Source organism: Lepidothrix coronata, unplaced genomic scaffold, assembly GCF_001604755.1.
Source record: "Lepidothrix coronata isolate B3197 unplaced genomic scaffold, Lepidothrix_coronata-1.0 Scaffold37, whole genome shotgun sequence".
Classification (NCBI taxonomy): Eukaryota; Metazoa; Chordata; class Aves; order Passeriformes; family Pipridae; genus Lepidothrix; species Lepidothrix coronata.
This window is the reverse complement of record NW_016690217.1, coordinates 2386499-2399154: the sequence shown is the minus strand read 5'-3', so window position 1 is coordinate 2399154 and position 12656 is coordinate 2386499. Positions and strand designations below refer to the sequence as shown.

At 40.4% G+C, this 12656-nt stretch overlaps 1 protein-coding gene across 6 annotated transcripts in view; it reads right to left on the bottom strand.

Annotated features, from left to right (window-relative positions):
* PJA2 (praja ring finger ubiquitin ligase 2) overlaps positions 1-12385 on the bottom strand; it is a 30771-nt gene extending 18386 nt beyond the window's left edge. The window contains exons 1-4 of one of the 6 annotated variants that reach the window (XM_017812667.1): positions 12222-12385; positions 8307-8373; positions 7685-7827; positions 210-410 (exon numbers count right to left, since the gene is read on the bottom strand). In XM_017812667.1, the coding sequence (XP_017668156.1) occupies positions 210-408 (199 nt within the window). In that variant the 5' untranslated portion in view covers positions 409-410; positions 7685-7827; positions 8307-8373; positions 12222-12385. Of the gene's footprint in view, positions 1-209; positions 411-7684; positions 7828-8306; positions 8374-12083 lie in introns of all 6 variants that reach the window. The other 5 variants (XM_017812669.1, XM_017812668.1, XM_017812664.1 and 2 more) reach the window with 5 other exon arrangements.
* Positions 12386-12656: the final 271 nt, after the last annotated feature.

Sequence of the window (12656 nt, the reverse complement as noted above, 5' to 3'; positions counted from 1 at the left end):
ATTCAGGCAAAATCACACAGCCTAGATTAGACTACACTTTGTAAAATGAAATTCAGTACGAAGACAAAATAAAGACATATGCAATGTACTTTACACATTATTTAAGTGGCTGTTCTCTTCCCTCCACATTTCTCTATGTGCCTTCCTCCTCCACCCACAAGCATCCCAGTTTGCAACTAAAAAGCACATACACAAAGATATGTACATACATAAAGAACTCTCTTCCTGAACATCCTCCAAGTCCAATTGTTTGCAGTCTTCATTGGGTTTATGTGCATCTCCATCTTGACTATTTGAAAGTGGTGTAAAGCCAACATAGGTATGTCTTCTTCCACATCTTCTACCTGTAATAGCCTGATATATTCCTGCAGGTTTTGGGCCTGCAGGTTTGGCAGCTGCCTGGCCCATTGCTACGTGAGATTATAAAGGAAAGAAAAAGACAGGTACTCATTAGACAACAATATGGCTTTGTAATTTTCCTCTTCTCTAAAACTCTGCTGTACTTTTTTAGGAAGGAATTTTCCATTTCTGTAAAGTCTTGAGCTTTACCAACAATACAATTATTAAGAAGTGCTCTGGGCCTGTATGTTATACAAGAATGTAACAGTCTTCATTGACACGAAATAATATTGGCAAACACTGATATTACCTCTACCTTAACATATTTGTAGTAAATACCAGACACTTTACAAAAAAAATTTAAAGATCAAGTCCGGATGTCAAACTTTTTTTTTTTTTTTTTGCACTTCTACACATAAATTTGACACAAAATGTATCAGTTTTCAGAAAAGATTTGCAAGCACTGTAATGGAAAATCCTTCAGATTATTCAGAATAATTCAGGCAGCCCTAGATAGCTTAACTTTGTGACCAGAAAAGTAGAATTAATCACATCACACTTTCTAAAGCAAAAGGCCCAACTCCCAGGGAGAAAGCTTTATTCTTAATACTAGGTATCATGTTCTTTTGTGGAGTTTTCCAAAAGCACTGTATGCCTTTGCTATCCTGTCGTCTATCTCTCCGTTAATCTTACCATCCGAGGAGATGAGGTTACCTAGGTAATTAAACTACTGGACTGATTTGAGCTCTGATTGGCCAATGGTGATGTGGGGATGATAGGGGACTTCCTGAGGTGCAGGTTGATGGAGAACCTCTGTCTTCTTTAAGCTGACTTCCAGCCCAAAGAGCTCAGCAGCATCTGCAAAGCAGGATGTTAAACGCTGCAGGGCTGTTTCTGTGTGGGCGACAAGGGTGACGACATCAGCATAAAGCAGCTCCCAGACAAGATGGTTTAAGGTCTTGGTGTGGGCCTTCAGTCGCCTTAGGTTGAATAGGCTTCCATCAGTACGGTATCGAATGTAGATACCGTCCTGATCCTCGAGGTCTGCTGTGGCCCTTTGGAGCATCATGCTAAAGAAGACTGTGAATAGGGTAGGAGCGAGAACACAGCCTTGTTTTACACCATTCTTAATTAAAAAGGGCTCAGAAAGTGCATTGCCATATCTGACTTGACGGTGTTGATCCTCATGGAGTGAGATGATCATTTTAAGGAACTTGGGGGGACATCCTAAACGTTCCAAAATCTGCCACAGACCTTTTCTGCTCACAGTATTGAAAGCCTTGGTGAGGTCGACAAAGGTTACATAGAGACCTTTGTTCTGTTCCCTACACTTCTCTTGCAGTTGTTTGAGAACAAACACCATGTGTGTGGTGCTCCTGTTGGCTCTGAAACCACACTGACTTTCAGGAAAACTCCACAAAAGAGTATGGCGTAATAAACACTTGAAGAAAAGTACCAAGATCAATGTTTACAGAGCCATTGTGCTGTCTACTCTCTTATATGGTTCCGAATCATGGGTCATCTACCGCCACCACCTGCGACTCCTAGAACACTTCCATCAACGCTGCCTCCGAACAATCTTAAACATCCACTGGTCAGATTATGTGACCTATACATCTGTTCTAGAACAAGCAGCAGTCACAAGTATTGAGGCCATGTTGCTGAGAACACAGCTGCGATGGGCAGGGCACGTCTCAAGGACGAAGGACCACTGCCTTCCTAAGATCTTGCTTTATGGTGAACTTGCCACCGGCTGCCCCAAGAGAGGAGCCCCGAAGAAAATATACATGGACTCCCTGAAACAACATCTCAGCCTTGGCCATATTGATCACCAGAACTGGTCTACTCTGGCCTCCAATCGGGAGGCCTGGAGACACACCATCTATAACGCAGCTGTCTCCTTCGAGAACACATGCAGGATCACTCTCGAGGAGAAAAGGCAACGCAGAAAGAACCATGTTCTGCAGAATACACCATCTAAAGAGTCTTTCTACTGTGCCTTTTGCAATAGGATATGTCTGTCTCGTATTGGCCTCATAAGTCACCAATGTGCCTGTAACAAATGTGGATAGAGCCTTCCCAAATCTTCATTCGCGAAGCCCAGCCATGATGATGAGGTATTGCGCTCAGGAATAGCCACAGAAAGCACTGCCATATAACAGCTGCTTCTTACAGCAGTTTTTTATATTATTGGAACTTACTCCTTTTACCAAGAAAATATGGGTTAAGTAGCACAAAGGAACAGGAAAAACAGTGGGGAAAAGCTGCCAACATTGTAATAAAGACAGATTTTCATACAGCAGTAGTATCAGCTGTTAATAATCTAACAAAAGGGTTCACATCCAAAGGCTATTGCTTGTACAAATGCAATTAGAAGTTCAGTATTTCAAATGTACAGTGGCTTTTTTGTGTCCCCTAAGTCACTTTTAATCTTTACTATATATGGAATTAACAAAGTAGTAAGTTTCTGTTCTTGAAACTCACCAAATTAAAAAGTTGACATTAAAGACTAGGAAGATAAATTTTGCCACCATTAATACAGAGTATTACAAACTTCACAAAAATATGAAAGCTTTTTTATTTCCTGGCTGTGAAATTAATCTCTTCATTGCCCTTAAAAAGAGAATATCTATTACCAGTATCTTAGTCTTTTTTCCTCATTTATCTATGAAGCTTTATGTAGTCTGATTACATATAATCTTCCCTGAAAATATTTTCAGGTATTTGTCCAAACGTGCCCATCCCATATTAAACTACAGAAGCTAAAATGGCAATTTTGCTTTTAACTATAGCACTCCTTAGAAAGGTGAAAACCCAATCAATCTTCACAAAAAACAAACAAACAAACAAAAAACCCCCACTTTGCAACTAATGCAGGAAAAATAGCACTGGCAATATTTTTAACAAGTCAGCCAGTAGTTAATATCTCTACTAAGTCAACCAGCAAGGTAATTTTATTCAAGCAAGCTCTAACAATTCTTAAATTTCAACTGATTACAATGTGGTTGGTCAGCAGACTGCCAGAGGGAGCTGACAAAAAGCAGCAACGTCCAAACTTGAAGAGCAGAACACAGCAGTTAGATTAGTAAATCACAACAGCAATGCAGAAATCTGTCCTCAAGTGGTTGAAAGAAACAAGGTAAAAATACAACACAACTGTCTAATTCCTAATTTTGTTCTCTAAAACACCAGTATTGTTCAAAAGCACATGTCCACTCAAGAGAGTCAAAAATCTCTGAATGTAAATGTTTTATTTTTAAAAAATTGATGCTCACAGCATGCAAAATCTGTGCAATGCACTACATTTTTTTGTTCCAAATAACGCATTCAGAGTATCTCATCTTGTATTCAGCTGTTCTTAAAAGATACAGCATGCAGTTATTATTCTTCTGCCCTGGGGAAGATTTATTGCATCAACATAGTGAAAGCTTTCATCACTGGATGTCACATGAAAGTATGGATGTCACATTTGGTTTTCATAAGAGGTTAACTTTTACCTAGATATAAAATAGCTCAAAATAAGAGAAGGATGTATGCATTTAGTTATTTGCCTGCATGCTTAAAATGAGCTACAATTATGCATCTGAATCCAGACACCAAATTTACCAGAAACCCTCCAGGCAATCAAGCTCATGAGACACAATATCCTCTCTCAGGTACTTCCAGGCTAACTCAGCCTTAAAAGTGGGTTTTGCTCTATCCTCCGTCAGAAGCTTAGTTTAGTGGTCCTGTTCAAAAACACTCAATATCCACTGACAATATGCAGTTCTGCAAAACTGACCATCTTAGAGATGCAATGCACTCATGATTAAATAACTAAGGTAGGGCACACAACCCAGTAACTCACTTCTACACACACCTCCAACTACCTGAACCCCTCAGAGGGATCATTAGCAGGAAAGTATTTTAGATTACCAGAGCTGGATTAAAAAGAACAAAAACAGGAGAGACCATCTCCTAAGATGCACAGTATGCAAACAGGTAGGTCCGGCCTTTCCCAGGCACTGCCTTAACAATAGATGCAGAGTAGAATGCTTCTTCTTCTACAAATACTGCACTAAGAACACCACTCCCTAAAATCAGCAAATTACAGGCTGTAGCACAGGAAGCCTCAGAACCTAGACCCAATCCATCTGACTTGCCTAACCAACTTGTCCTCTTTCAAAGGAAAAAAAAACCCCAAACTGTTTTTCCAGAAGTAAGACAATGTTCAAGACTAGAGCAGATGCATGCATGCAGGTGTTCACAACTTAGTACTGTAATTTGAGCATTCAGAAATGATCCACTTCCTTGAGCACAATCCTACATAAAAATCTCAAACCATTCCACTTTACAGAGTCAAATGTAGGACAATCGGAGTTTCCTGCTCAGTCACATGGTGACAGGATCCAATTCTCACCCACCGAAACCCAATCCCCTCCCTTTACTTTCCTCTCCATTACTTTTTGTTCTTACCCATCTTCTCAACTCCCTCACATCCCGCACACTACAGATAAAAAGAAGCAGCTTTCTTGGGACAAAGGTATATGACTGGGATCTTACAACACTGCTCAAAGAAATCACCAACCCAAAGCATTCTCTGATTCTGTGACTTGTGGCATGAACCTAATTCCTGAACAGGGTGATGCTGAGTGCCAAAGAAGCAGGCAGGCTGGTCTTATTTGTGACTCCCAGAGCTGCTGTGATCTACCTGGCACAACTTTGTTGCAGCAGTCTAGCTCATAAAAGCAATGGTAAAAAAAATCATATAAATTAGAATCAGTTTATCCAAAGCAGTTCTGAACATCTGAACAAAATCCTACCTTTCTTCCAAGAGCTGATATAATGGACACCCTTACACACCCAGCAATTTTTGTAGTTAAAGGAACACACAACTGCATGTCGTAACTTCCACTGAAACCTCCCAAGGTTTCATCAAATTTACCTGGATTTTATTTTCACCCTATTATGTAGAATTTTATTTTGTTGGTATCATTCCTTCACACAGAGTTATCTCCTAGGCCTATTATACACCTCACAGAAGAAAAAAAACTTGGGAGAATGTGGAATGGGAAGCAGGAATGGGAGTAGGGGAAGAGTTGGGGGGGTGGGGGAAGCAGTCTCAGGTGATTTTCTGCTGCAGAAGGTATTCAACTAGGTTGTTGGGTTTTTTTTAAGAAATGTGAAGTTAGCCCCAAATATCTAAGAATTTCTTTTTTCAGTCTTCTAATAACTCATATCTTTTTATGTTCTTCCTCAGACTTTTCCTAGCATTCTTAAAAAACTTATATCCCTATTCTGGTCCCAATCTCAACAACACTTGACATGGAAGGAAAAATAAATCCTTTATCCTACTCGGTTGCTCTTTTTTCTTTCACTTCTATGAATTACAGAAAACATTTTCTTCTACAAGGCAACAACAGGATCTTGCATTCAAGGTTTGAAAAGGGAAAGCATGTAATATTGACACAATTACTGTTTTCTAGGTTACCATCTTAAAAAAAAAAATAAATCTGCATTTATTCCCAGAAGTATATGACTTCATTTGGCTGTCAAATGGGCAAAACTTAAAACCAGCTCACATTCTTGGCACCTTTTCCCTTACCTGAGTAATTCTAAATCATAATGAAAGCACCTCCCTGATCAACTTACAGTTTAAAAGACAATATGAATATTTTTACTTGCAACTTTATCCTCCAACATTCTTTACCTTTAACCAATATTCTAAATCTCTTTCTTTCCTGTAGGTATTGAAAGCTTCCAAGAGCAGATGAATTAAAAGGAAATTTGAATTAGAATGGAGACTTTTCAGTTTTCTAAGCACCACTGCTCAGGACTGAGAAGAAATTGCTTCTTTTCAGTTAACAGAGGAAAGGCAAGTAATAATTCCCAAAAGGGAGAGGAGTATATCTATTTAAATTATTGAAACAACATATTACTATCACAATTTACCTCTCACCACTATGGGTAAATTAACACAAAACTCTTTAATTTTTTTTTTTATTATGCTCAAGAGCTTCAAACTACATACAGTATCAAATTACTATTCCAAACAATGAATACTTAGTTAGAATTTACTTTTACCGTCCAGGATTTATCTGAACCTCAGAAAACCATGCCATGGTCTAAATCTGGTAGGCAGCAAAGCACAACACAGGTGCTCTCCCACTCTCTCACCCAGGAGGAAAGGTGAGACTCAGAAAGGTAAAAGTGAGGAAACCCATGGGCAGTGATAAAGACAGCTTAATTTCTTTTCGAAAGAAAAAAAATAAGGAGGCAAAGAAATAAAAACAAGTGAGGAGAATGATGCAAAAAAAACCCCCTAACTGCTCACCAGCACCCCACTGATGCCCAGTCCCTAAATAATAGCAGCCTGGCCAACCTCCTTTGCCCCACATCAGCTTCACATGCTGAGCATGACACAGTATGGTCTGAGGTATTCCTGTGGTCAGATGGAATCAGCTGTCCTGGCTATGCCCCCTCCCAGCTCCTTGTGCACCCCCAGCCTGCTCACAGGTGGAGTGAGAGGCAGAAAAGGCCCTGGCTCAATGAGAGACTTGCTCAGCAATTACAGAAACATCCCTGTTGTGTTATCAACAGTTCCCAGCAGAAAATACAGAACATAGTCCCACACAAACTCCTAGGAAGAAATTTAGCTGTAAGTCAGACTGCATGAACCTACTCAGCTCTACTAAATCTCCTTCTTTGAGGATCTAAATCTGTCTTCACTCTTAAAAAGCTCAGCAGTTGCATTAGCACAACTGGAGTGAGGGAACTGAGCCATTCCGTGATCCAGCTGCTGCAACACTACACAACTTTGCACTACTTCCAGTTTATTTGTATTGACTTGCTCTGACTTTAGCCCTGTTCTCTTTACTGTCTTACACAAAACTGTAAAGAGTTAAAATGCAACATTTTCACCTTCCTTGACTTTATCTCAATCCTGTGTTTGATCTGATCAATTGACAGCTCTACTTTACTATTGTTAAAATCTATCAGCTTTTCAGTTGTCTTTTTCAGTTTTTATCCTGACTAATAGCTTCAGCAGAAACTACACATTAAACCTCAACTTGACAGGGAAGATTAAGTAAGTGAAGTATTAAAAGCTTTTAAAAATGAGGACAGTGTTATGCACTAACCAAGTAAGAGCAAGTCCATCCTCCCTTAGAAAGCATTACAACTTAGGGAATAAAAAGCTTTACTTTGCCACTAGTCCCTGTAGCAATCTTTTCTGTTAATACAGAATACTATCATGGGCTGCTAATCATCAGGGAAGCTTTCTTATCTCTCTCCTTCCTCAATATCACAAGTTTTTGTATACTAAACAGGTGTACTAAACTAAAGGCATGGAAGTTGCAATTCTTACCTACAGATTGTCAGAAGACTTCCAAAAATTCAGTCACTACCTCCCCCCTGGATTATATCCTCTCTTTTTATGACTTCCACATTTTGCATTTCTGTTTCAGTTCCAATTACAAACTTTCCAGAGGATGAAGCATCTCTCTAGAGCTGAAAGACAAACACTCAATACTCAAATGCCAAAACTTTTCTATTCTTTAAGCAGACAAGGTACACTTCTACTTTTGCCAGTGCAGATGACCCCAACATATGCTAGAAATTAGAACAATCACTTCCTTTCTGTCTGATAAACACAGAAAATAAGAAATGACCAAAGAATCCCAAGGTGGAAGTTCAGGTCCTGGAAACTCTTACATGATGAAGAGGTACAATTTATCAGACTATTATATAATTCATCACACTTATATAACTGCCTTTGTTAAAGTAAAGTTAACTCAAAACATGTAACAAAACATTATTCACAACCAGAAATGGCAAAAGTAATTTTTTGGAAAGGTGTTTTTACCCCTGAAGAATAGTGAAATCTCACCACTTAAAATCCATTCTTTTCCTTTCATAAACATAATTCTGTACCTTGGATACAAGAGTAACAAAAGCCTCTGAACCAACAGATAGACAGGATAACTCACCTGAAGTCAGATGGGCCTTCAATACGTAAAAATTTCAGCAACAGAATCTGAAGCAATTCTAGTATATCTGTGAATAAGCAAGACCATCCTCAAAAAGAGAAGCATGGGCTATTATTGTCAGGTAGGAATAAACAACTGAGCAAATTACTAATGGGGAAATAATTAGCAATGTCCAGCTAAGTAGAAGAGCAGTGGAGGATTACAGAGGACAAGTTTACACACAAGTCAACACTTCCCTCTGTTTTGGCAAATAGCAACATACAGAGCTGCACTGGAGTGAAGGCCATAAGACAGGATATTTATTCTGCTCCCAGGGCTGAAATCACAGTCACACATCTATGTTTGAGGTGAGGGGAAAATCTGTGTGGGGTTTTTTTCTCCACACTGGTGTGCAGAATAAGATACAACCTGTAGCATTACTCCTTTTCACTATTTCCTCATTCTCACATAAATCACAATTTATCTACTGATCAACTTCCTTATTACTTTTACACACATTTTTATTTTTTAAATTTCTGAAAGATCACACAGTCAAAATGCTGTATGAAATTGCACTCATTTTATTGGGTGGGTACAAATACTTGATTTCTTTTTTTTTGTCATCTCCTTTTAAAAACTATTACTTTTCCCTTAAAGCAACTTATTACAATCATGGAAACATATTACAGATCCATTACCTAGGAGACAATTTTCAGGCCTCAAAAATACTGTTGCAGATTCCTGACAGAACTGCTCAAAATCTTACTCCACAATTTTTTTTAAGCTATCACCAAACTGCAAATGTCTGGTTCACCAAACATTTAATGAACAGACACTTATCTAATATATAAAGTTGACTAGAGCCACTAGAACAGAAGGCAGGTCTTGCTGTTGTTTNTAAACTCATCTAGGTTATGGAAACTTCTCTTGAATGTTTTGGAACATTCTGACACTAAGATGACATGATAGGACATTTCGGTATAACAGATTATCCTAATCTCCTGAGCAATCATGCCCAATCCACCCTCAGGATCAGAACTGTTTCTCTGTATTATACTTTTCTATAGTATCAACTAGTGGCATCATTTAAATCTCAAATCTGTTATCACCTTGGATTTCCCTCCCCCCCGCTTAGCATCTAATAGAGAGATATTGAGATGCCACAGCAATTCAGAAAAACCACAGGGGATTTTGGAATCTGAACCACCACAACCTTTTCAAATTATGTTTTAATGAGCATTACAGACACACACATATGTGTGTCAGCTGGAATTCTCTCTGCTTCCACAGTCACATTTTTAGTTACCTGAAATGCTGTGTAAGGGTTTAGTATAAAAACATCAGACTTGAAATAATCAAATTTGAAAAGCTGTTTTAAAACTACTCAGAATGATTAATGCCATTGGCAGCAGAATTGCTAAATATTTTTCCCCACGACACATGAGCATTTAGCAATTTACATGGCCATCCACTCTGTCATCCTTGCAGAGTAGTCCACTCATTACTACGAGCTCATCAATAATTACCTCAATTTCCCATATAAATAAGTTATAGCTGTGCTCCACACAGACAGCCAGGTGTGGCCTGCATGATAACCAAGGTTCTTGTAAGACCTACTATATTTTGCACTTTGACAACCCAAACAACTGTCCCTGCACTATGTACGTACAACACTACTAAGAGTGCTTTAGGATACTCCCGTTAAACTGCATGGTGTGTTTTGTTTGAGTTCAGGCTATCAAAAGCACAGAAGTTGAAGTTCCAGACACTGATGGAAAGTACTGTGCGCAGTTCAAGTTAGTGTCTCCTTTAGGGACAGTCAGAGCACCCCCTGCTCATGGATGTTCTGAACAGAACAACTCTTCCAGAGGTTCAAGTTTACCTCAGCTTATTCCACATTCAAAGTTGTTTCTGTAGCTCCAGCATTGTTTCATGGTATTAAGTGAAGTTTTTAAATACATTTCCCAATTGAAAAATAAATGCAAAGCAGCCCTTAGGGACCTGTTGAAACACATGACTAAACATACAGACAAAAGATTGCTGAAGCACCATTGCAACTGCAGTGAACTTTATCAAACTACCCACTAAAACAGAGGGGAGGGTCACTACTGTATCAGTGAATAAATGAATTATAACACATTTATTCCCCACACTTTGTTCAACATATTTTGCAGAAATACTAGGATAAATCTTGAAGGAACCATAAATTTTATGGTGACAGTTTCAATGACACCCACGCCCCCGATTACCTCAGATGCCAAACGAATGCGACTCATACTGTAAACACACAAGCACCAAAAATGTCCCCAGTACAACAGGATTCTAGCCTCTACTGCTGTACAGCACAATAATACTTCTGGTTTCATTCAAGCCTTCCTAAGAGGCCAAGAATCAAAATGAACACACTTCTACAAGTTACTCTGGACCACCAGGGAGATGTAAAAACAGCAGCAACACCAGCTTAACTTTTTGCAACATATACCATAACAATTTTTGTTGAATTAATCCAGTATGTCATATCGGTATTTTTCATTTGCTATGCCAAAGCGCTTTTGCAAAAGTAAACATCTTTGTGGAAACAGCTAGTTTAACAAAGCGATAATTCACAAGTATGTCTTATTTTGATGAGCCTTTGGTCTGTCACAAACTCTTGCACATTACCTACGCCACACTGCAAGTCACTGCATTGCAAAGAAAATTAAAAAAACCAGGCCTATTTCACAGAATTTTCCTGATCCTGCATTTTAATGCAACTTCAAAATAAGATTTTTGTGAATAACTTTTTTCCCCAGACTGTTTCCTTGCTTTGATGGGTGAGAAAGATGAGGAAATCATTCTGTGCAAGTCTGACTCAGCTGTAAACAAACTTATTTTATTACATGAATTTGCTTACACAACCATAAAAAAGCACACTTCTCCTAAATGAAATTTCAATCTATAAAGTAGGTATTCTTCATTTTTGCATTAAAAGAGAACACTTAACACTCTGACAGCACTGTCCATTGCTACAATGATTTTTTTCTAGACTAAATTTGTGCAACTCTATCAAAAATCATTCTTCGCAGCTGTGCACAGTTGCACAGACAAGTACAAACCAAAAACTATACTGAAAAAATGAAGTGCTGAACATGTCAGAGCATGGGAAAATGACCTAAATGCAGTCTCCAAGTTTTCAAACACATCCTCTAAAGTACTCAGCCTTCAAGTTATAATAAACTTTAAAAAAACTTTTTACATCTTTGTGCATCATGGAGACTCACACAGTATGTAGCTAAAATATATGTTTCAAAGTGTTAATTCACCAGCAGTATCCAGCCACACCTATCAGCAGTGCAGAGTATCTTGACAGACCTCAGTTCCACCGCAGCCAGCACAGCTGAGGACAAGCAGCTCAAGTGAACTTTTAAATGTGCAATAGGAGGTGCAACTTTCCTCCAGGTGCAAAACCCACCCTGCTGTGGGTTAACCTGTTACCGCAGGTTAATTCAATTTCGCTCGTCTGGAAAAAAAAAGTGCCATCAGCTAAAAGCACCCATTAACAAACATCCTTTGAATTCTGGGCCCAAGGCACGTTCTTGCTAGCCCTCAGTTTGGGGGTGGCTCAGCCCATCTCTCCTCCAGTAAAGTGTGGGTGCTTCACCAGGCGATGTCAAGCAGCACCTCAGCAGCGAGCCCGGGGTCACCTGGGCAGCGACAGGGCCCCCCTTCCTCGCGGGGGCAGTGAGGCACTGCCACGGTGTTGTGAGGGGCAAGATCAAACACACCAAAACAAGACAACCAACCAAACAAGAAACTCACCCTCCAAAAAAGAAAGGGAATAAATTCAAACCCCTTTGCCACACAGTCCCGCCCGTGCCTGCCGTGTCCCTGCGTACCCCGCCGGGCCCCCCCTGTATCCCGCAACGGCCTCACGGGCGCAGCGTCCACTCGACCCACCGGCTGCTCCCACAGAACCATACAGGCCGCTTCCGCAGCGCCGTCCCCGAAGAAAGTGAGAGAGAACAGGAACTAGGCACTCAGGGCAGCCCGAGGGCCTGCGGGCGCCCCTTTATGGCGTCCCAGCGCGCCGGGCTGGGCCCGCTCCGCGCTCGTCCCGCCGCCGCCGCCGTCGCTCGGCCAATCGCGCTGCGCGCGGCGCTCGCGTCGGCCAATGGCGGCCCGGGAGGGAGAGAGGCGGCCAATCGCGGCTGGGGGGCGGGACCCTGCCGAGCACTGAGGGGACCAGGGCGCTGGCGGCCCCTAAGAGTGGCTGGGGCAGTGGAAGAGTAACGCGCTTCACTTGCTCTTAAACGCTGTATTTATGAGCTTTTATGGTAGTTTAACAAAGACAAGAGGACACAGTCTTAAGCTGCGCCAAGGGAGGTTTAGGTT